The 25513-nt window shown below is 34.5% G+C and overlaps 1 protein-coding gene across 1 annotated transcript in view; it reads left to right on the top strand.

Annotated features, from left to right (window-relative positions):
- SEMA3D (semaphorin 3D) overlaps positions 1-25513 on the top strand; it is a 199422-nt gene that overhangs the window by 56871 nt on the left and 117038 nt on the right. The window contains exon 2 of the mRNA XM_019753571.3: positions 6208-6398. Coding sequence (XP_019609130.1) covers positions 6248-6398 — 151 coding nt within the window. The 5' untranslated portion in view covers positions 6208-6247. The remainder of the gene's footprint in view (positions 1-6207; positions 6399-25513) is intronic.

Below are 25513 nucleotides of genomic sequence, written 5' to 3' on the forward strand. Positions count from 1 at the left end.
ATATTCTATAATTCTCAAAAAGCATATCAGAATACCAAAGGGTGAGGAATAAGAAAATCTTGGTCATGAAAAGGTGCATGGATTAAAATGCTCTCTACAGTGTGAGAATTTGAAAAGGAAAATCTTAAATCTTTGGATTGTGGATTAATTAAATTGAAAGAGAGACCAACTATTACTATGTTGGTGGTAAGTTCTCTCACTCACAAATTTTAATTATCAGTGCTCTGCTTTGAATACTAAATTTACATGATTTTTGAGATAAGGAGAATGATTAGTAATAAAATCATTTACAATTGTGTTTTATTTTTATTTTTTTGTAAATGTTAGTTATTTGAGCAGTTGGGACCTTAGGGACTATTGATTTGTTTAGGACCTCTTTACAATATAAATATTGATTTGTTGTTACTGTTATGTTCAGGAAAAAAAATGGAGTCCATGATATTAAATCTAGTAGGTTGCACATGTATGCTCTGAAATCTCACTATTACATTATTTTCTATTGAGATGGTTTCATTAGGGGTAAGATCTTGAATAATTTCATCTGGCTGTAAGTAGAAAGCTGTGAGGCATGCAAACAAACAACATGTAACAGTGGTGTTTTGTTGATTGGGTATTTACACAACAATACACATTCAGTGTATTTTGGAAATATAGATGTTGTGTTTAAACCACTACAAAATTAAAATTTATCTTTACTGATAAAGGGTTACTGACACCTGATTACTGATGATGTTCGTATTTAGTTTAGTATACTGTAAAATATCACTGGCTGTTATAAGGATGTGAGGAAGTAGATTAACATTTAATTAAATGTAAGTATCTTTATGATATCTGAAAAATCAGATGTCTTCCAGACTCCATGGGAATATATCAATTGATGAGGAATTCAGGACATGTGAAAGTAATGAAATCCATTAATGGACAGTTAAAATTTTTCAACCAAAAATTGCTGCCCTATAAATTCTACTCAGTGGTGACAGTACTGTACACTTGAGCAGTGATTGCATATCCGTGACTGTACTAAAGAGGTAGGATATTATGTATATTAGAAAACACACAAAGAGACATTTAGAAAGGATGAGATCAAATAAATGCATATGGACATTTTTGCATTCCAAACTGATCCCAGTGGGTGATGCAATTTGCATTCTGCTTTGACATCATTGCCCTTGATCAGTGGAATATAAAATTACCTTCTGCTAACGTGAAGCTTCTCTTTGTTTGCCTACATTTTCCCTTTGGCTCTCAAGTTTCTTCCATAATTTCTATTTGGTTTCTTGTCCATATTTGTATCATGAAGTAGTAATGTTCCTAATAATTCAGTCTTGTGTATCCTACAGGAAAACCATTTAATCAAACAATTACTTAGAAGTATGAGCTGCAATTTATTAGACAAAATTGAGTTTATAACAGGTACTAGCACTTTTAATTTGGGGGTGGTCATAGCACTTCGTTTCTCCTGAGTTCAAAAATATTCTCAGGTGAGCCCATGAACACCATAAAGGTATGAAGAATGAATAGTTCTTTATAAGTTAAAAATAAATCAAGGATATGTTTCTCCCTTTCCCAACTTAAACACACACACACACACACACACACACACACACACACACACACAGGAAAGAACCCTAAATTTAATTGTTCAAGGTTTTCATGTGAGAAGCCTATTGTGTATTTTAATTCTTCTTCTATGCATAAAATCTACTTTTTCACTATGATTATTATACATTATCTTGCCTTAATGCCTTTTAGAGCAAATGGATATAAATATATGGGGCAAATCAGTGAAGTTTGCATATAAAATTTTATATCCCTTGCTCTTCAGATAATATTTTTGACAAGTTATCATCCATTTAATAAGTTCTGGACTCTTTGTATTCCTTTGGGAAATGGCACAAGGTCTTTTTGAGTGTTAGATTATGCATTTGGATCTCTGATTTAGTGGAACAGTGTAAAAGTCTCTCATAATCAGAGCACTCCCTATTGGCTTCACATCTGAAGATCCCCAAGAGTGCTGTTTGTCCCAGTGAACATCTGGAATAGATTACATGCACTTAATTGGCTCCAGGTCGAGCTTTTTACAGACAGTAGCATGCAGTATAACCTATGCAATTCACCAAATCCACCCACTTTAGGTTAAATCACACCTACTTCTCTCTATAATTCCTCCCAGATGCAGGACACACACACACACACACACACACACACACACACACACACGCGTGCATACAGAAAACACACACACACGTACTGGAAGACAGCAAAATATCAATAGATTAGTGGAGAGGTTGGCAATACATTTAACCCATGAGTTATCGCAATTAAAAGATTAACTATTGAATTCAAAGGATTGTTGGGAAGAAAAACAAAGAATCAGGAGCAGCAGATTTTAGAGAGTGACTGTTTTATAGTAGAAAAATATTTAAAGTTTTAAAAAAGTTCCAGCAGTTTCGGGGTTTTTGTTTTATTTTGTCCCTCACCCTTAGCATATGTTTTAGCACGTGTAGGTACTTAACTGAATGTCATAGTAGAAAGGAAAGCAATGCTTTGATTTTTGACTTATTTAACAATATTAATGAGTTGGGTTACAAGGAACAGTATAACTACTGTTCATTGAAAACCAAAACATCAATCTTCTTAACTTATAGTGTTGGAGGCACAGGGCATGTCATAGCGATTAATGACCAGTTGGAGGAGTAGATATCTCAATACATAGCCAAGGGCCATTAACCCCAACTGGCCATTAATTTCCAGGAAATGTCCTGTACTGAGGTCATTATTGCTAATAAAATGCACACATGGAAAGTTTCCTCTCTTTTTTCCTCTGTACATAAACATACATCCACATTATATACATTGTTACACATCATGAAAAAAAGTAATATTTCACATAGCTAGAGGTTCAGAAAACTAAGCCTAATGAGAAATGTAGTATAGACTTATTCTCTACATTCAGTTTACCTTTCACTTTTTTTTCAGAGGGTATAGGTAGGTGGAAGAATACATGATTGTAGGTCAAGGCTGTGGATCTGCTGCAGTCAGACACCCATGTTCTGTTAATATGTGGATATAGGGGAAAGTGAAAGGGACAGGCAAATGGGATTAGAGAAATGTGATGCATGTGGATGGAAGCAGCACACATGACCTAGTACCAAAGCAGTGTGGGATAACAGCATGGTTTGCGTCATAATATATTAGGTACTAGAACAGGCCTGAGGCACATTTAAGAGTTAAGTCAAGGTTCCTCTTTGGTGTCTTCTCTTTCCCACCCTACTGGATTATGCTACACTCTCTGCCTTTGCCTCATAGCATCCTAACCAAATCCGTCCTGCTTCTTGCTTTTCAGGAACCTTTAACTAGGTTTCACTCTTTCCTTGAACTGTCACTTTGCTTTCCATGCTTCTTTATCTGTCTTCCATGAAACTATCCTTGTCTTCCTTAAAACAACGTGATACTCCTTTGAGCTGTCTTCCATAACATTGCCTTAAATATCTCAATTTTAGTAATTATTTCATGGTACTTTAATTATGTGTATATAATCAATTGCTCCTTTCTGAAAAAAAAAAAAAATCTTACCTTTTTTTTTTCACTTCAATAAATGTATGGTGTTTAGCTATGGTGTTAATGACTATTAAGAATATATGAACGCACACACACACACACACACACACACACACATATATATTATGCACTTATATATGCATAATATATGTATGTATAAGTATATATGAATGCATATATATAATATAAATATATATTTGTATATATTCTTATTTGCATACAAGCAGTATGTTTAAGGAGAAACTGAAAGTCAAAGAATGCCTCTGTTTTACTGGTATAAAAGTCAAAATGAAAAGTTACAAGGATGCATGTTTAAGAGATTAATTCAAAATTTACATAATTTAAATTTAATCCTGTTAAATTTTTCAGTAGGTCAGATACAGTGACTGTTTTGTGGCAATAGCATAAACATTTTGTCCTCCTAGATTTAAAATAATGCAATTCTTTGTTTTTTAAGTGTTTGCTTTAAATGTTATATCAATAAGGACTTTATTAGTGTTTTATATTAAAATATATGTTACTGAAATTTTAAAAACAAATTTTCATAAAGGGATCTTTATGGTCAGAAATACATTCTTGTTTTTTTATTAAATTATATCTTATTAGTTGAAACCATCAAGAAATATCATGTGTGAATAAAATATGTGATAACGTAGCATATTTAGTACAATATTCTTAAATGAATATGTAAATCAACTCTATTATTTGCATTTATAGTAACCTTCTAAATCAAAGAATTAAATATGCATAGATTACACACAAGACAATAGTTTGGTATTTCCTATAGGTATCTTTGAAGGTAATTAAAGTAATAGAAATAGAATTTAAGCATTCGTGATCAACATTTCATGAAAAAAAACGTAAAGTTTGTTGTCTATCTTTCAAATGTTCATCATGTATAAAAGTAAATTAATACATCCCTACATTTTATTTTATTTTATTTCCCTTTCCCAGATTGATTTTAACGTCTGAGATTTAAGATACTTGGAACCTTGATATAAAAAGTCTATGACACATTTTAGTAAAGAGTTGATCTTCCATAAGAAAACATCACTTGCTAGACCTTCTCTTTAAACTATCTAGACAGAAAGTATTTATTTTGATACTAAATAATTAGAAAGTTGCTTAAAATACAATCCTTTTTTTTTATATGGCCAAAGCTGTCACCAAAGAAGTACAGAAATTACTGGGATGGAAGCTATAGCTGGTATTCCATGTGGATTCCTCCTTGGAAGTAGGAATAGCAAATCCTTTCTGTGGGCATTTCTTAGAAAAATAGCAGTAACTTTGTGGTGAAGGAAGAGAAGGTGAAGGGCTGCATCAAGAGTTGAAGATCACTTGATTCTGCCTTAATGAAAAGCACCCAAAGACTTTGGGGTTTAGAAGGTCAATTTTAGCTGAAGTACAGAATAAAAAATGTTTTAATCTATTTATTGTTTTCCAAGTGATCCTTGGGAGACTTATTTAACTCGTACTTCATTTTCCTCATATGTGAAGTAATTATCTATCTTTCTTGGCTGCCATTGGCATTAACAAAAAATAAAAGGAAGCATAATACAATTTTTAAGCATCTATTTGAGCAAAACTCAATTTGAATTAGATGGCACCAAACTGGAAGAGGTTAGGAGAACTCCATCATCAAGAGTCAGGGGAAATACTTATATAAGGAAGGTGGGGAAGCAAATAAAGGAACTTATTTGATTGGCTATAGCTTAAAGGCTGTTTGTGATTGGTCATCTTTAGTGTTTTGAGTTCATAACTTTGAAGTATTCACAGGCTTAGATTTTGGCCATCATGTCATTAGAGCCACATCAGTCTAATGGCCTCCTTATTTAATTAATAGCATTATGCCATTTAATTTATGTAAAGCACTTTTTTTAAGTATCATATATAGAGATGCTCAATGAATATAACTTGTAATTATTATTATCAAGGTTAATTTGAAATATGTGAGTTTTGATTTACTCCAGATCTTAACAAAGACAATCAAGGCAGCTTATTTATGTCAACCTAGTTAATAACTTCCTCCTTCCTCTTATAATCCCTTTTATTTTACAGTTTGTTTTTCTATTCAGTGTTGCCCTGTGTAGGACAATCTAAAATGACCTGACCATATCCAATTTTCCCAAATTTAGGTAGACTATTACAATATCTTTTTAAGTCAGAAGCAAGAGAAGAATGCCCTTGAAATGCCAGATTTTATTTGTTTTTGCTTGGGAATCTTTTTTCTTTTTTTCTTTTTTTTTTTTTTTTTTTTTTGCCGGGGCTGAGGGGTGTGACAATGGGGAAAAGAGTAGGCTTCTACCAGTATTTTTATCTGACCAAAGAATTAATCAAGTTAGAGAAATAATTGGTTCCCTCTACAGTTGCATTAAAAGAAAAAAAAAGCTTGAGGAGAGGAAGGAAGAAATGCTGACTAACACAAATCGTTGATTTTAAGTTAGGTGCTCATCTCCACAACTGAGTAAAGCCAGAGCTGAATTTTAGACTCATTTCTGACTCATTTCCCTAGCAATAATTTGTAAGATCAAAATGGGAGAAGGAGCAGTTAGTTTTTAAAATCTATATACATTCATAATTTTATAATTTTGTAAGTCTAGGAAAATCTTCAAACTGCAATATTAATAGTTCCTTTCTTATTTTTAGATTAAATTACCACTGTGTCAAAGAGAACATTGTTTTCATCATGAATGCTAATAAAGATGAGCGACCGAAGCCCAGAAGCTACTATTTTTACCTTTTTCATGCCTTGATGGTGTTAAGCATGACCATGCTGTTTCTTCCGGTCATTGGAACTTCTAAGCAAAATATTCCACGACTCAAGCTAACCTACAAAGGTAAATATGTAAATGTTTTTCAGATTGTCTTTTTGATTATTGTATTTATTTTATTTAGAAATGCATATTGGTTTCATGGAAATGTTTTTAGTATTGGCATCAGTTAATAAAATTATTATTAGAGAACACAAAGCTGCATTGTTATTTTTGTGAGGAAAATAGGTGCCAAAACTGTTCACATACATACACTTTTCACCCCGTTATTCACAATAATCAACTACTGATTAGCAAAATTAGGAAATTTTGGTCTGCAAGTTGTAATCAATTTTGCGTTTAAACCAATCCATAAAAATAAAAAATAAAACGTTAATCCCATATAGTTGCCACTAATTACTTTATCACTCAAGGGGATTTTTAAAACATATTTTTATTAAAAATATAGTTAGTATATAATATTATATTAGTTTCAGGTGTACACGATAGTTATTCAAAATTTATATACCTGAGGAAGTGAACACCATGATAAGTCCAGCAACCCTCTGAATCTGTACCACGCTATCACAATAATATTGAGTATATTCCCTATGCTGTACATTACATGTGACTTAATTGTTTTATACTGAAAATTTGGACTACTTCTTGCCCTTCACCTCCCCCCCATTTAAAATTTTTCAGTTACAGTTGACCTTCAATATTCTGTATTAATTATTATTCTGTATTTTAGAAATACAGAAATACAGAAAATTAATTATTCTGTATTAATTTCAGGTGTTCAGCATAGTGGTTAGACATTTATATAATTTAAGAAGTGATTCCCTGACAAGTCTAGAACCCACCTGGCACTATACATAGTTATTACCATAATATTGCCTATATTCCCTGTGCGTTACTTTACATCTCCATGATTATTTTGTAACTACCAATTTGTACTTCTTAATCCCTTCACCTTTTTCACATATCCCCTCAACACCCCTCCCATCTGGCAACCAGATGAGTCTTTCTGTTTTGTTTGTTTATTTTGTTCTTTAGATTCTACATATAAGGGAAATCACATTGCATCTCTCTTTCTCTGCCTGACACACTCCACTCAGCACAATACCCTCCAAGTTCATCCATGCCACCAAAGATGACAAAAACCCATTCCCTTTCTTGGCTGAGCAATATTCCACTATATATACATATATATATATATATATATATATATATATATATATATATATATATATATATATATATATATATATATATATATAATCTCACCTCCTCTTTACCCATTCTTCTGTCGACAGACCACCAAGCCTGCCTCCGCTTCTTGGCCGTTGTAAAAAATGCTGCAATAAACATATGGATACACACATTCCCTCAAAGTAGCATTTTGGGTTTCTTCAGATAAATACCCAGAAGTGCGATTACTGGGTGCTTCTTTGTCTGTTGTTATAGCCTTTGTTTTAAAGTCTATTTTGTCTGTTATAAGTATTGCTACCCGAGCTTCTTTTTTTTTAAATTTCCATTTTCATGAAATAACTTTTTCCATCCCTTTACTTTTGGTCTGTGTGTGTCTCTCAACCTGAAGTGAGACTCTTGTAGGCAGCATATGTAAGGGTCTTGTTTTCTTATCCATCCAGCCACGCTATGTTTTTGATTAGAGCATTTAATCCACTTACATGAAAGCAATTATTGATAGATTTGTAGTTAATGCCGTTTTATTGTTTATATTTTTTATTTTTTCCCCCATCTTAAAGAAGTCCCTGTAACATTCCTTGTCATACTGGTTTGGTGGTGATGAACTCCTTTCTGGATAGAATACCTTTAATTGTAGGTTCTTGCTTTTCATCACTTTGAATATATTGTGCCAATCCGTTTTGGGCTGCAAAATTTCTGTTGCGAAATCAGTGACAGTCTTATAGAGGCTGCCTTCTAAGTAACGGGTTGCCTTTCTCTTGCTTCTTTTAGGATTCTTTGTCTTTAAGCTTTGCCATTTTAATTATAATGTATCTAGGTGTGGGCCTGTTTGGGTTCATCCTGTTTGGGACTCTGCACTTCCTGGGCTTGTATGTCTATTTTTTTCATCAGGTTAGGAAAGTTTTTATTTATTATTCAAATAGGTTCCCAAGCCCTTGCGCTCTCTCTTCTCCTCTGGTACCCCTATGATGTGAATGTTGTTATGCTTGATGTCCTAGCAGTCTCCTAAACTATCCTCGTTTTTTTTTTTTTTATTCCTTTTTCTTTTTGCTGTTCCTATTGGGTGTTTTCTGCAACCTTGTCTTCTAAATCTCTGGTTTGATCCTTTGCTTCATCTAGTCTTCTGGTGATTCCTTCTAGTGCATTCTTCATTTCAGTTATTGTATTCTTCACTTCTGACTGGTTCTTTTTTATGGTCTCTATTGCCTTTTTTATGCTTGCTATCTCTTTGTTGAAGTTCACACTAAGTTCCTTGAGCATCCTTATAACCACTGTTTTGAACTCTGTATCTGGTAGGTTGCTTGCCTCCATTTTGTTGAGTTCTTTTTTCTGGAGTTTAATCCTGTTCTTTCATTTGGGACACATTTCTTTGTTTTCTCATTTTGGTTGCCTCTCTGTTTGTTTCTATGTATTAGGTAGATCTGCTGTCTCCCAGTCTTGCCAAGTGGACTTATGTAGGGCCCTGTGGGGCCCAGTGGCACAGTCTCCCTGGTCATCTGAGCTGGGTGCTCCAGGAGTGTCCCTTGTATGGGTCGTGTGTGCTCTCCTATTGAGCCTCCATTGCTGTTGGCATGTCAGTGATGGGTTTGACCCTCAGGCTGACTGGCTGTGGGGTTTGGCCAGATCCATATCTTATAGGCTACTGTGCAGGGGGCTTACCCCATGGAGTGGGATTTCCCCAGCAGGCTCTGGTTCCTGTCGAGACTGCCCTTTGTGTGTGCTGTTTGTGGGAATAATTGGGCAGTACTCTGCTGTTGTCTGAAGCCAACCTCCAAGTATGTTGGTTCTGGAGACTCTTGTCAGGGGCTTGAGTCCAGCCACTGTCTGTGACTGAGGGGTTGGGGATTACCTGGTAGGAGCTACAAAGCTATCCACAGTTGGTAGCTGCCTCTGCTGGACCTGGAGGCATGTGGGAGAGGCCATGCTGTGAATGAAAGACGGCTGCCAGTAGTACCAGGCTGCCACTTGCTCCACAAAAAGCCAGGATACCCCGAGGCCTGCCGTCACCTGCCAGCTCACTTAAGGTTCAGCCACTGATAAAGCCTCGTATGGTCTTCAAGGTGGACGCGGCAACGTCTCAGTGAGTCAGAAGAGTGGAGCAGTGGAGCTCACCAGGCCAATCTGATTCAGGTTTGGCCTGTGGGGACGGGCTCATCACAGGAAATGTGGCGCCTGCCTGCTGGCTGCATGGGGGAAGGGCTCCACACAGGGCAAATGGGATGGCCTGTCCAGTCCTCGCCCTGAAGTTACACAACTCTGTCTGTCCCCATTTGTCTCTGGTGCTCACAGAGTAACCATCCCTACGCCAGAGCACAGGGAGAGTGCCTGTGTGGGCCCTTTAATAGCGTGTCTGGGTTTCCTGCAGCCTTCCATCCCACCTGGATGATCGGAGTCCTCACTGTTTTTCACAGCCAGAAGTTGTGGGGGCTCTTCTTCCCGACATCAGTACTTCGGGCTGGGGAGCCTGGTGTGGGGACTGGTGTCCCTCTCTCATTCATGGGGAACTTCTGTGGCTGAGATATCCCTCGCAATTTTCATCTGCCACATGGAAGGTTGAGGCCCGCCTGTTTTGTGTCTCTGCATGCCTTACCAGTCTTACGTGGCTTTTCTTTATGTCCTTGGTTATAAAACTTCTGTCCAGCTAGATGTCAAGTGGTTCTCCAGGTTGATTGTTCTCTAATTTAGTTGTTATTTTGATGTGTTCAAAGGATGAGGCAAACATAGCCTTTATCTATTCCACCATCTTGGATCTCCTCTGAAGAGGATTTTTTTTTTAAAACAGTAAAGTATCTTCAAAATGATTAACACAGTAAAATACTTTGACATCTCAAACAAATACATGTTTTAGTATTTTAAAAAGGCAATGTGAAAGGCTTAACTATAGAGGTGAAAAAACTACCCTGTTTCCCTGAAAATAAGACCTAGCCAGACCATCAGCTCTGATGCGTCTTTTGGAGCAAAAATTAATATATGACCCGGTCTTATTTTACTATACTATAAGACTGGGTTTATCTAACATTATATTATATAAGACTGGGGAAACATGATATTTAAGAAATGAAATCTGCTATTTGTTTGTAAGTGTTAAAAATAATATAAAGGCAAAGCTATGAGTTATATTTAATCATCTTGTGTATATGTATGTATAATATGTATTTGTACGTACGTGTATGTATGTATAATATATATATATATATATATATATATATATATATATGTATGTGTAATATCTTAGAGAGAGAGAGAGAGAGAGAGAGAGCCATTTTTGCACTCAAATATTTATTTCTTTTGTTTTCTTTTCTATGATATACGCTTGGCTTCTTTAATACTTAAATAATGAGAGGGAGGTGGGAGAATCAGACTTCTTTATTCTGAACTTGGCAGGTAAAAATTATGCTAGCAGTTTTGATATCCTCGATCTTCAAGACAACATATTTTCAGCTCAAATTGAATATCAATAATACAAGCTAATTTGATGACAAATGTAAGTGGAAGTGGAACTAACATATTATACTTACTACACATTTTCTATGTTGATGTTTGTTTGGAATTTATATCTCATGAATTAAAGAGTTAAGGACACATACTATTTTTGAGCTTTTATATTGTCTACAATTTCTCGAACAGAGAAAACTAATTTATGATTTAAAGAAATCAGAACATTGGCTTTGTCTGTTGAAGGGAAGATTGACTGGAAAGGGATGAGAGAGGAAACTTTCTGAGATTATGGAAATGTTCTCTGTCCTGATAGAGATGTGGATCACCCAAGTATATGTATTTTTCACAACCCATCATATTGCATGTCATATTTGTTTATTTTCCTGTATTCAAAATTACCTTAAGAAAAGAACAGAAAACAAATATTAAAAATCAAACAAAAAATATGGAGAGTTTGAAAATAAAGAGATTAAAGGAATAATAAGGAATGTTATCTTGTTTCTATGACATAGTGAATAACACAAGAATATTGCCTTGGTAAGGGTGAACAATGCAAAATAAATCAGACTTGCAAAGAAACTTTAATAATAGTTAATAATCAGTAAACCTAGATTCATTTTGAGTAAAGCATTGATATCAGTACTGTGTGTGAATTATGTCATTTCATCCTCATCAACACCCTGTGAGGCGTGAATTTTTATAGCATTCCCTTCTTATGTATGAGGATACTGAAGTGCTAAGAAATGGAGATATTTTTCCAAGGTCTCAAATTAGTTCATGGCTCAGCTCCTGAGTCAGTTCAGTGCTGCAAAGAACCTAGGAACCTAATCCTTATTCTTAGACCCTAGATTTAAGTAGTTCTCCCCTGAGGCATTTACCTACCAGAGTGAATTTTAAAGTTTACAGAAGCATCTTGCTGATGTTTGACTAACTGATGTTGATTTTCAATTGTCAAATTTAAATGGAGTTGAAAGACCACATGCTCTGTTTAAGATCACTTGGTGGCCAAAAGAGATTTATAGATTTCTGGGATTTTATGGCCTTTGATCAATTTATGGAAAAAAAAAAAAAGTAGATTGTCACTGTGATTATTTGTGTTCATAATCAAAATTTCATTCGATTGTAAAATATTAAATCAAGTGTGGTAAGCTGATCATTTGAAAATAACAGTTCAATCCTTAAAATAGAAAATCATGTTAATTCCTTATAGCTGCTACTGATTAGTTTATCCGTGTGTGTGTGTGTGTGTGTGTGTGTGTGTGTGTGTGTGTGTGTGTATGTGGTATTGTGTGAATATATATTTTGGACTTGTAGCCAATCCTATAAAAGTTCAAAATCTTGTTTTATTTATCTCCCCATAAAGTCTCACTGCTCTCGGCATCTAGTGCTTTTATAAAAGGAGAACTGTTACAGGTGTTGGATTAAACACAGTAAGAGCTATTCTTTTCAGGGCTCATATTCAGTATAGTTTCGAAATGTTACATTTTTTTTAGTTTTTATCTACAAGTAGGTTATCTACATATCAAAGACTGGTAAGTAGTAGCAGGGTAGGAATTATGGAAATGTCCTCCCAGCCTACCCTCAATAGACAAACACACACATGCTCATGCACATGCGTGCCCATGAAGGCATATCCAACATTTCTACTGGCTCTCCATGGCTGCTACTAGCCATTCATTTCCATAGGTATGCTAATAATAGAGGAGTCATTTTGGCTAGGAGAATTACTGACAACCCTTAGGGAAGACTCCTTTTTCTACTATAAAGAATGTGGGGTCCTCTCTTTGGAAATCATCAGTTGAGTAAGTACTATGAAGTCTACCTATCCCATCTACTTTCAAGAATTTCAACTGTTTCCTTATTCACTTCTTTTGTACCATATCTGAGAGTTTAGAAGGGAAGTAGTTCAAATCCTGACACACTACTTTTGAAAAGTGGTCTATTTCTGAATAAACAAAGTTATGGCATAAGAATTACTGCTACTTGAGGGTTTGGTGAGGAAAACTGTTTGCATTTTGACTTTTGAGGTAATAATCACAACTCTCCCTTGGCATTTTCTATCTTTCTTTCTTGTGTGACTCTAATGAATTGAGATCAGCTAGTACCACCCATTGCTTAGGTAGTTTTGAGAGAGTCTTATAAAAGTTTGTGCTTGGGTACTGAAACAGTGCCAAAATGTGAAGTAAGAAAAATCAGCCAAGATGAAAAATCAATTTTATTTTCAAAGAAACTAATTTTTATGGTCACAAAATCAGCTTTGTTTTTCTGCTTTTCACAATTCATACTTCCTTAGGTGTTAACCAAAGATACAGCCAGTACAGTATCAGAAGAGTTAGCTACTTTGAACAGCTGCAAGATTATTTTGAGGGATTTCTTAAAGGCCAACAGAAATGTAACAACCATTTTATCCAAAGAATGTTCTTTGATAAAGACTTAGCTTTGAACCTTTAAATCCACAGGAGCTTGTTTTGTTCTATTGTTGTATAAAGAGATTTCTATTCAGTTGCATATTTTGAATTCTTGCACATTTATTCATGTTAAATCTGTTTCTTGAGTAACAAGTAAGGAAACTTAGAGATCAGGATGTTTTATATTTCTGGATTTTCAGGATGCTCTATATTGCTGGATATATATATATATACATATATATATATATATATATATATATATATATATATATGTATAGCCATATATATATATATATTCCTACAAGGTGCGCTTCTCACAGTAACTTGTAAAGTTTATACTACAGATGTAGTAACAAAAATTTTTGAGATATGACCTACTTCAATCTTGTAATAGTGTTAACCTTTTCTATCTCACAATCATCAGGAAGGAACTCACATAGGTTAAAGATATTTATATGCAGGAATCATTAGTATCTGTAATGTTATTTGTTTGGAAAACTCCAGAATATAAGATAGGTGATATAGCTAAAGAGAAAATGGACAAAAACTTTGAAAAGGTAAGAGAAAATGGAAGTTAACCAATTTGCAAAGATTCATCCTTTAAAATTAATTATACTTTCGTTTTCTTTTTTATATCTTCTCTTTAGCCTTTCTTTTTCTTTCCTATTTTAGATTTTAGTATTAACTTACATTTGATTGGCTCATTATAGCTATATAGATATAATTATAAACCTGCCGTGTGTGTGTGTATGTGTGTGTAGTTTGTTTTCTTACTACATCCTTTTGGGCATAGCACAATGAGAATTCAGCTATCAATTACATGCGAATATTTTCCCCAAAAAAACTTTTGCTGTCTCAAAGAATCACAGTAAAGCTACAAAAACACCAGCTAGTCAGCATGGAACCTATGCATATGAGACATCAGGAAGGAAAAACCCACACGTACTATTTAATATATATTCACCCATTCCCCAAATATGTATTGCGCAACTACTGTGTACCTGACACTGTCTTGGTGAGGGAAGAGTCACTGTCTTCTTTGAATTTCTTTGCCAGATAGGGAGACTAATACTGAACAAGTAAACAAATAAACAATATCATTTTAAATAGTGGAAAGTTCTATGGAAATTACAAAGCAAGAGAGTGTCTGGGTGCAGGTACCCTACTTAGACTTTATCATGTCTAAGTTTTATGACTCCCTGAAAACCATTTTATGCCCATTTTATAGATAAGAAATCTGAGGCTCAGAGCCTTAAGGCCTGCCCCCAAACCAAGATGCTATTAAGTGGCAGAACTATATAGTGTATCTACATCTCTCTAGTTCAAGGCTCATGCTCTTGCCACCTTGTACCCTTGAGGGAAACTTTATATATTCAGGGACATAGTTATCAATATATTTTTAAAAAATACAAAGTTCAACTATTTTTGCTTTGGCAATATGCTGTTTTCAATAGTTACCAATAGTACTAATTCTTTTTTGCACCTCTAAAACTTTCATGTATATGCATAGAAAGGAAAAACTTGAAATCATATTTAATTTTTGTTTTTGCTACTGTATAATGAAACATTAATATATTTGATAGAGTGGTTCTTTGTTTAGTTGGAAGTTTTTGAGAAATGAGTGGGTAAGTCTATATACTTTTTCTTTATTTAAAAATTACTCTATCTGTGAAATCTGGCATGTGTCTCAATTAGAAATTCATGGCTATTTGAATCACCTAACTCATTGATTTGATTTGACTAATCTAATATTAGTTTGATTATCTCAATTAGGTATGATGTAGCAGTGGAAGAAAGCAGGTTTTGAAGTCAAACTGCTAGGTATTAACTGCTCTTACTAACTGTGAGGTATTTGGAGTTTTATTTTCTGTGCTGCAATTTTCTTGTTCATAACAGAGTAAATCTAACAGTAAATCTAAATGCATTCATTGACTTATTTCTTTTTACTTTATTTTATTTATTTTTATAACAGTTTTTTTTATTAGTTTCAGGTGCACAAAACCATGCAATAGACAGTTATCATTTATATCCCTCCCACAGTGACATCCCTCCTCCCCCCATCCACTACCCCTCTGACATTGCACACAGCCATTACATTTCCACTGTCTCTATTCCTAATGCTGTGCTCCGCTTCTTGTGTATGTATATATATATATATATATATATATATATATATATATATATATATTTTATATATATATATATATAAAATTGTAGTTGACATTCATTATTGTTCAGCTTCAGCGTCAGGTGCACAGTGCAGTGGTCAGGCATCTACATCATCAGTTTGGGGAATGCAATCAATAATGTTGTAAATATTTTGTAGGGTATCTGATGGACACTTGTCTTGTTAGGGAGACCACCTCAGGGATGATGTAGATGCCTGATCACTGCACTGTACACCTATTGCTAATGTATTTATTTCTGATAAGGTTGTTGTGAAGGTACATTGATCCATGTAAAGCACCTAAAACAGTGTTTGACATAGTAAGCATTTAATATGCTGTCAATATTTTTTTTTATGCAATGTCATTATCTTGCTAGATGTTAATGGTTGTTCCAAGACTGAAGGTTTCCCTACATAAACAAGTTTGAAAAATATTGCATAATTTCCTCTTGGAAATTTTCAACATATATTACAATTACTTTTGTTTACTCCCAAGGCATTTTCTACTACAGTTAGTTTCCCTTAATCAAATAACCATCCACAAATTGTTTATTCAAGGTACTTTCAGTATTTTTACCTTTGTTGTCTTCCAGTTGTTAACAAGCTCTTACAGTTAAAAAGTCATCATTGTTGACCTTGATTAAAGTTGTGTCTTTGAGTAGTTGGTAGTCCTCAGAGTGGGTAAAAATAAATCATAAAATCATTCAGAAGTTCAGACTACATGATGCTATCTAACGTGGGCATTTTGTGTGGTCAAATTCATGGGAAAGAAAATGGCTTGCTCTGAAAACCTCCCCCTAAAGTACTTAATGAAGAAGCATTATCAATCTCATAGTGCAAATTCCCATATTTTATATATATCAAGCCATTGATGATTTGATTTTGGTGAATGTAGTATGTTTGAATGGACTCACTTGTTTTCCCAGGCATATTTTTTCCTAAACTGAAGCTGTGCAGTTGGGCTTCCATTCGTTTGAGAGTTCAAAAATAATTTCATTTTGCATGTAATATTCAACTGTCTACAGTTTATAACAATAGCTTCTGAATGTTCACTATGTTTCTGGACTCATTCTGGCAACAAGGGGCCTATCAGTAAATAGAAGAGGAAAAATTTCCTGTCATCACGTAGTTTACATTCTGGTATAGAAAGGCAGACCATACATACGTATATTACATAGCAAGATCGAAGATAAGTACTATGGAGAAAAATGAATCACGAAAGTTAGCTAGAGAGTGGTGGAGGGTGTATTAGTGAAATGTGGTGGTCAGGGAAGAGATCACTGACAGAGTGATGTTTTCACAAATACTTAAAGAACAGTTGCGAGTCATGCAGATAATTGGGAAAGGAATATATAATGTGGGTGCCAAAAAAATGTATACACATCACTTGTATTCATTTTTTGTTATTGGTATATATTAAGTATTACAATTTTAATATAGTTTTTTCCTTTCTTAAAATGTGTATGCTTTTTGGCACCTTCTGTATATATGCAAAAGGAACAGCAAGTACAAAGGTCCTGAGGTGAAAAGATGTCCAGCATGTTCAAGGATCCTAAAGAAAACAGTATGGCTGAACAGCAGTGGGATGTCAGAAAGGAGAAGATTGTTTAAATCAGAGAGTTAGTAAGAGGGAAGAAGGATTAGTCCTTCCACTGTTGCCATTGTTAAAAGACTCACTTTTAGTCTAAGTCTTCTGGGAATCCACTGGAGAATTTTGAGCGCAGAGGTGACATGATCTGACTCTCATTGTAGAAACTTTAGTTCCTATGTTGTGAATGCACTGAAAGGGAGATATCTGAGAAATAGGGAACCAGGTTTGAGGCTATGGCAGTAATCCAGGTGAGAAATGATCATCTATGGACCAGACTGGTTGCAGTGGAGGGAGGAGAAGAGGATATGAAGGTAAAGCCAACAGTATTTGTTCATGGATTGATTGGATATGAAATAAGAGAGAAGTCAAATCTGACTCCATGATATATATATATATTTTTTTTTTTTGGTCTAAGGATGGAGTTACTATTAATTGAGCTGATGAAGACTGTGAAAGAAGTAAGTTTGGGGAGATCAAGTGGACATAATTTTTTGAGGAGGCTATTAGATACCTAAGTGAGATGTCAAGAAGGCATTTGAGTATATAATTTCTGGAGTGTATGGGAGCTATCAATTGGAGATATGATTTTGGCAGTTAGCCTATAGACATTTTTACATCCATGAGACTCTGTGAGATGACTAAGGGATGTAGAGGAATTTGGAGGATTGAGTTCTGGAATACTCTCAAGTCAGGAAATTAGAGAAAGGAGGAATGAACATCAAAGTCACCTGAAAAGAAATGCCCAGATTTATAGGAGAAAAATCACGAGTTGTAGTATAGAGGAAGCTAAAGGAAGAAAGTAAATGGAAAGGGATTATCAGCAGTGTCATATTCAGCTAATGTGTTATGAAAGATGCCAAGTAAAAATGAACATTAGATTTAACAACAAAAGTTCATTGTTGTGTATGAGAACAGTATCTCTGAGTGTGGGAGCCATAGCACAATTACGATGGATTCTTACGGGCTAAGGGACTGGAGACAATTATAGATAATTTTTTCAAGGACTTTTCCTGTAATGAAGATATGGACAGTGGTAGCTGGAAGGACAGTGTATCAAGAGACTTGTTTTCCTCTTGTGCTAAATAACAACATATTTATATGCTAATTGACATAATCTAAAAAAATAAATAATTGGTGATTTAGAAGAGATATGAGATGAAAGAAACTATTAATGAGACTTCATTTGTTTCTCTATAAACAGGATACTTTTAGAACATATGTAAATAAAAGTGGCTTATTTTGCATAGTAAACTGTTATCTGGTTCATTATCAGTGTAAACTTTTGTCTAGATAGAAAGAGAGGGTAAACAGATATAAAATATGTTTAAGGAGGGATGTGTTCAGTGATATAGGCTGTAAGTACTATATGTTTAGAAAATTGACATAAAAGGATTTGGAAATAAACCCAAAGAAGATTAAATAATCACTCCAGGATCACATAAATAAATAATTTAAAAAATTTATCCAAATCTCCTGCTTTTCAGTTCAATAGTGTTTATACTACAACTTACCTGTATCCAATCCTATTAGTTAATAATAATACCTATTTAAGTGTATGTGGAACACTGTTCTAGACATTATTAATCTGTGGAGGTTCACAGAGTGGTGGAAGTTACACAGTAATATGAGGTGATATGTGATGTCATATTGACATACAAATACCATACAAAAAGAATTCCTCGAATTAAGGAGCTACATAAAAATCACTGAGGTTTGTAGTGGTCAGTGGTGCTGCCCTAGCAGGGTAAAGAGAGCTATATCGTGGGACACTTTGGTTGTGTCTTTGGTTATGCATTAACGTGCAAGGGACTTTAGAAGTGTCATAGCTTAAGTCAAGTCAATATTTTCTGAGATTAAACCCAGTCAACTATTTTTTTGTTTGGTTAAAAAAAGTTTTCTTTGAGCAGATCTTTTATGTAGTTGGTTTACTATTCTATAAATTATTGAGGAGATAAAAAATTTTATATGAAACTGCTTGTTTTATGACTTCACTTACCTAAACTTTGGCTCTAATTCCTTGGGTCTTATTAAAGGAATTTTTACAGTGAGATTCTTTCAATACATGTGTAAAAATATAAATTTATGGACATTTTTAAAATGAATGTTGCTGAGTCTTTTTAGCACAAAATTTGACAAATGGCTCTCTGTTTGAGAACTGGTAATATACATTTTGTATTTTTGTAAGAGTCCTTTAACCATGTTGATTTAATCCTATTAATTCAAAAGACACATAAATTAGAACTAAAGTGCTTTTTACTTATAAAGAAAGATACTCATAAAGAGGCTTATTTGACTAAAGCCACAGTGAGCCAGACACCATAGAGAAAATAAGAAAAATATTTCGGTAATCCCGATGGAATGGTGAAGTGCAAGAAGTAATAGAAGTGAACTTGTCTGTGGGTATATTCCATAAATGTAAGTAGAGTTGTTTTGAAAACGAATATTGTTTTTCTAAGTAATAGTAAATATTAAAATATAAATTACAGCTGTAGTGGCTGATGGGTTTTAGAGTTAGAAGACCTAGATAGGTTTCAGCTTTTTCTTGGCCTGTACTGTTCATGCTCCATTAGAGTGATTATTTGTTCTTTCTGAGTCTAGGTTTTCTCATCTGGAAATTAGTGATAATTCTGGTTCTCCTTGAGGATCAAATTAAATAATATAGGGAAGGTTCCTTGGATATTATAAAGCACAAAATGGATGTTATAATGGGCTTCAAAGGGAGACCAAACATAATACATTATCGAATTAATTGAAGCAAGATATGAAGAGAATTGGTCTTTAAAAATATAATTATATTTAGGTATCATGGATGGAATTTCCACGCCAGATAACAGGAACTTTACTTGAAAATCAATAATTTATCATAATTTGTCACCTTTGCATCTTCCTTCCAGGTTAATGCATATTAAATGAATGTACTTCCTTTCTTTGTCAGGGGAAGCTAAGGGGGTGAAGTTTATATATCATTGGTTTAAACTAAGCAGGTCATTTATCACTTATAGCAATTACGTTATAACTTAATTAAGTTAGGGTTATATGGATTTGACCAATGTAGAATTGTAAAGGAAAAGAAAATAATTTGGCCATCTTGCATAAATTAATACATGCCATCATTTAAAGGTTTGAGAAAAACTCTAGTGTGAAGAAGGAAGGGGTCCAGTTCTTCAGTGCATTGGGCCACAATGCACTGTTTCAAGGACCAGTAATATCCAAATAACCTGGGAACTTGTTAGAAATGCAGCATCTCAGCACTACCCCCCCAGATTTCTAAATGAGCATTGTATTTTCACAAGAATTCCAGCTGATTTAAATGCATGTTAAATCCTGAGGAGCACTGCTCTAGAGTGTTTTGTTTCAGACCTGCTCCCCTCCCCACTGCACACATGAACATTTGGAGATCACAACAGGAACTTCTTATGATTGCAAAGCATAAGAGCCACAATTGGATCTCCAAATGGCAAGCACATTAACCTCTCTAAATTATTAATAAGCCTGTAATAAATCCTGATTTAGATGGAAGGTAGATAAACTAATGCAAACAAGAATCACTTGTTTGAAAAATCATTAGTTAAATGTGCATTAGATTTATGTGCAAGAAGTGGTGGTGGATTACGGCAATGGTTTAGACGTTATTCTTATCTGCAAGGGTTTTTAGTCTTTTTAAGGGACAAAATAACTGCAAAAAGATTCATACCTTGGGATTAGAGTAAATAAAAGCAAACATTTCAAAGAATTTCAGAGGTGGTTGGGTATGAAATTGAGCTTTGAACATTGGAGCTAACTTACTTAGGGTTTACTAAGTGAAGTATATGCTGGCATTGGGTGATTTTGATCATGAAATTGACCTAACTTAATTGTGATTTAGGGGAAAAAAACAGAATAGGCAGCATTATGTGGTAGGGATTGCCTGAGAGGGGCACACAGAAGAGCAAAGTTGTATAGGAGCCTGTCAGTTATTTAGAGAAGTAGTAATATGGATCTTAGCCTGGCTGACAGTGGAGATACATATTTGAGGAGAATAGGAAATTTGATAGAATCTACAAGGCTTTAAATTTAGCTGGATGTTGGTGTTAGGGAAATGAAATAGACTTAGAGGTACCAATAATTTAAATAAGGGGAAAAAAGAGTAAGGGGATATGGAAAAGCAACTAAAAATGATTCTGACATTTTGAGCCTGGGGACTAGGTCATGTCATTAAAGCCAATAGGATGAGTTGGCTGTGTGGAAAACAATACAAGCCAATAGGATGAGATTGCTGTGTGGAAAACAATACAAGCCAATAGGATGAGATTGCCGTGTGGAAAACAATACAAGCAGGCTATTGGAAATTCTGAACTGTGACTTGGGAGAAGCAATGGGATTTAGGTTTGTCTGTTTTGAAGTCATCAGTAGAAATGACAATTTATGAGAGAAAAACAATTTATGGGAAACATTATTGAATTGCTTTTGCCCTATAAATACTGCCTGAATTTCAGGAGAACATTGTTTTATGATGTACTTTTAATCTCCCTCTGGGAAGTCTATGTGTGTATTCTGATGCAAATTCTCCGGACACCTATACCAAGAGAAAACCTAGAGAAAAGTTCTACAGATAACTGACATCCTTTTGTTCTGAATGAAAAGCCAAATTGAAGTTTTCCTGAATCAATGGAAATTAAATTTTAGGTCAGACATCACATTGAGTGGCCCGCATGATAAGTGAAAACAAACAAATAAACAAAACCAAGACATATTCAGGACAATTATTTTAAATTTCATAGTAGCAAGAGGAAGTGATTTAAATAACTGCCAGGAAACATAGAAGACACATTTAAAGGCTTGGGATATGGATAACATCGGACTTCTCAAACGTGACTTTGGAAGTTGGCAGATAGTGTACAAATGCCTTAGCGTTGTGGGGATGAGTGCTGTTCAACCTACAATTGTATAGTTGGCCCAATTATCAATAAAAGTAAATTAGAAACATTTTCACACATGGAACGTTTCCAGAATTTAAATCTCAGTCAACCTTTCTTAGGAAACTTCTGGAGATGTGTTCACTAAAATAAGACATGGATTCCAGGAAAGATGGAATTCATAATAGAAGAGAGGTAGAAGGAAGTTTGAGATAGCTGTTCCTCAGGTCAGATAACAGCCAATCCAGACTGTAAGAAGAGGCAAAAGACAGGCACTAAAAAGGGCCTTTCCATCACCAGGAGAAAAACAAAAAACACTCACACGGAATTTCATTTGAAGATTTTAGGGAGGCATTTTTCAGAAAGTATAGAAACATTTGACCAGGATCTTATAGAAAACTAAGCAAATGTAACAATTGGGAAATTACTAATAAAAGCAATATTTTGTTTTCAAGAAAGTGTAATCAGAGAACACTACTTTTCTAAGTAGGGAAGAATATTTACTTCGCAATAGTAATGGAATCATTGAATACAGGTTTCATAAAAATTACATATTTTAATATTAGGAGCTTGGTTGGAGGGAAAGTTGGAATAAAAAAATCTAAAATTCTTAACTTATGTAAACAGGAATTCAATAGAAATGTCTAAAAATGACATTTTAAAAGTTAGTAATATATACATGAATAGAAAATAAACTAGTAAATGTGTTAACTGGGGGCTAGATTGGGGGACAGAGAAGAAGACAGGAGACAGATGGGCTTATGTATGCCTTTTAACATTACCTTTTCATGTGCATGTGCTTAATTTTGATTAATATAATGAATTTTTTAAAGTAATATTTTTTTAAAATACAGAGGGTACCAAAGAAATGTATAGACATTTTAAGAAAGGAAAAAATGTATTAAAATTTTAGTAATCAATATATACCAATAACAAGAGATGAATATAAGTCTCGTTTGACTTTTGCAATTACAAGAGGAGCTCAAAGTGGTTACCATCAGCGTCCAGACATTTCTGATTATGGTGAACTATTGCTTGAGCAAAATTGACCAAAGTGTCCATTTGTATACGTTTTTTTGGCACCTCTGGTAGTAGTTACCTTTTAAGTTATTCTCATAACTCTTTGCTCTATGCGTTAGTTTGTGGGGATTTTAGCTTGAGGGATTATTCACTGTCACGTTTGTGTTGCTTTTTAGAATCAGTAGTAGGTGGTGGATTAAGGTGATTTTCTGAGTCTTTTTAAAAATTAAATTCACATATTTGATTGAAAATAAACCTACATTCATTTGTGACATGGTATTTTGATTTTAAATATTCCTTGAAATTTGAAAAAGGGAGAAATTCTCAATACTTTGAAGGGAGTTAAGGAAATAATTGTTAAAGTAAAATCAATCTTCTCCTGAATTATCCTCTCAGCTATTTCTGAGAAGGTGTATTCTATTACGGCATTGTTCTTCTGGAAATGTACTAGGTATTTATAATGCTAACCTCTTTTTATAGGTCGAAAGGAAAAATTACTGTAGCAAAGCTTTTGAGAATTCAAAAGGAGTCATTCTTACTCAAAGTAAGAATTTAAAAGGTCTCATAATCATAAATTATGAATCTCATCTGTGATGGATTATAGAAAGCATCTACTATTGAAAACTAGCCAAATAAGAACAAACCTGTGATTTAAAAGCATGGATGTAGATGGAAATGTGACAGTTTAAAATTGCCCACTCCTACTCCATATCCTGTCCTGGCAAGAACACAGCTCTGATGATATAACAGCCTTTATTTGTTTCTAATTTATGTTTCCCTATGTGGTATCATCTGATTTATTATTGACAGAGATAATGATCTGTCTAAGACCTAAAAAACTGAATCGTCTCCAACATTCCATTGCAGAAGAGTAAATGAGAATTTTACTTATTTATTTATTTATTTTCTGATTGGGACTTGCATTTACAGGAAGAAAACAAGGTTGGACTTCTCACCTAAGGAAGTATAATGATAATATAACATAGACATATAATTTTGAAGTAGTCTTTTGTAGGGATTTTAGGTTTAACTAACATTTCTTTATGCACTTGATAATGTTTGAGCAGTTGGCTCTGGAGACTAAATATATATATAAATAGAGATTAATTGGTATTTTTGATAGGCGGAGGTAACCAGAATCATTTTATATGATCTCAAGCATCAGAAAACTAATTGGAAGTCATGTGGGGCCAATGTAAGATGAATTAACTTTCAAAGGTTGAATCCAAGAGAGATCCCATGCTTTGCCTTGTACCAAAAGCTGAAGACACAAAAACAAGTCCACAGAGAGCCAAAGGGGCTGAGTGAGCCATAGCACTGGAGACTAATTTTCATTTTGGAGTGAACAGTTTGCTCCTTTTACTTAATTCCTGATCCAAACTGAGAACAGGCTATTTTGGGGGGAACTGGGGGTGGAGGATGCTTTGATAGCCAAAACATTTCTGAAAACTATGGGAAGAAGGAATTCCATAGATGGAATCTTTGAATACTAACAGGCAGCATGGAAGCCTTGGGAATTCAAAGCTCAAGAAGGAAAAGCTGAATTTATGGTGAAGGCAGGAATAGAAATTCCTTTACTTCTTTTTAAAATTAGTTTCAGGTGTACAAAACAATGTACTAGTTAGACATTTACATGCCTCACAAAGTGATAACCCCCTCCTCCAATCTACTGCCCCTTTGACATTGTATTTAGGTGTTACAATGCCATTGACTCTATTCCCTATGCTGTACTCCGTATACCTGTACTGTATAGATATATATTAAATTATAGTTGACATTCAGTATTTTTCAGCTTCAGCTTCAGATGTATAGCACAGTGGTCAGGCATCTACACCACCCATGAAGTGGTCTTCCTAATAATACAAGTGCCCACCTGACACCCTACAAAATCTTTACAACATTATTGATTGTATTCCCCGAACTGTCTATTTTAGCTTTATAGGGAACACACTGGAGATGTTACTGTATTCAAGAAACCTCAGCACCGCCGTACTGATACAATGGCTATTTCCTTGATGAAAAAGAGGAGTGGCTGGGACAAGAACTTAGGCTGAATATCCTGAGATGGCAGGGAAAGGCAACTGGGTTTTGATCTGGACCCACATTAACTTGTCAGCTTTCTCTGCTGACGAATTCTACTCCTTAGATTGGAGTAGATTGGAAATTCACTTTCCTGAAAGGTGATTTTCTTTTTACCTCATAAAGTTCTGCCTTTAATAACCTTGATTTTCTTCTTTAAACACACACACACACACACACACACACACACACACACACATACACAAACAAACAAAAAAAGCAAACTCTTCTCTTTCACTGTTTTTTAAAGGTTACTGGAAGACTTTTTTTCTTTTTTTTTTTAACTATGTAGACTTCTATGAGAGAAACTCTCAACTCCACCCAGTTCAGGATATCTGGCAATAAATGCAGCATTTCAAGAGTAGGGGATCTCATTCATTTAAAAGTCAAACATT

The sequence above is a fragment of the Rhinolophus sinicus genome, chromosome 4 (genome assembly GCF_057876585.1).
Source record: "Rhinolophus sinicus isolate RSI-liver-muscle chromosome 4, RSI-T2T, whole genome shotgun sequence".
NCBI classification, from domain to species: domain Eukaryota; kingdom Metazoa; phylum Chordata; class Mammalia; order Chiroptera; family Rhinolophidae; genus Rhinolophus; species Rhinolophus sinicus.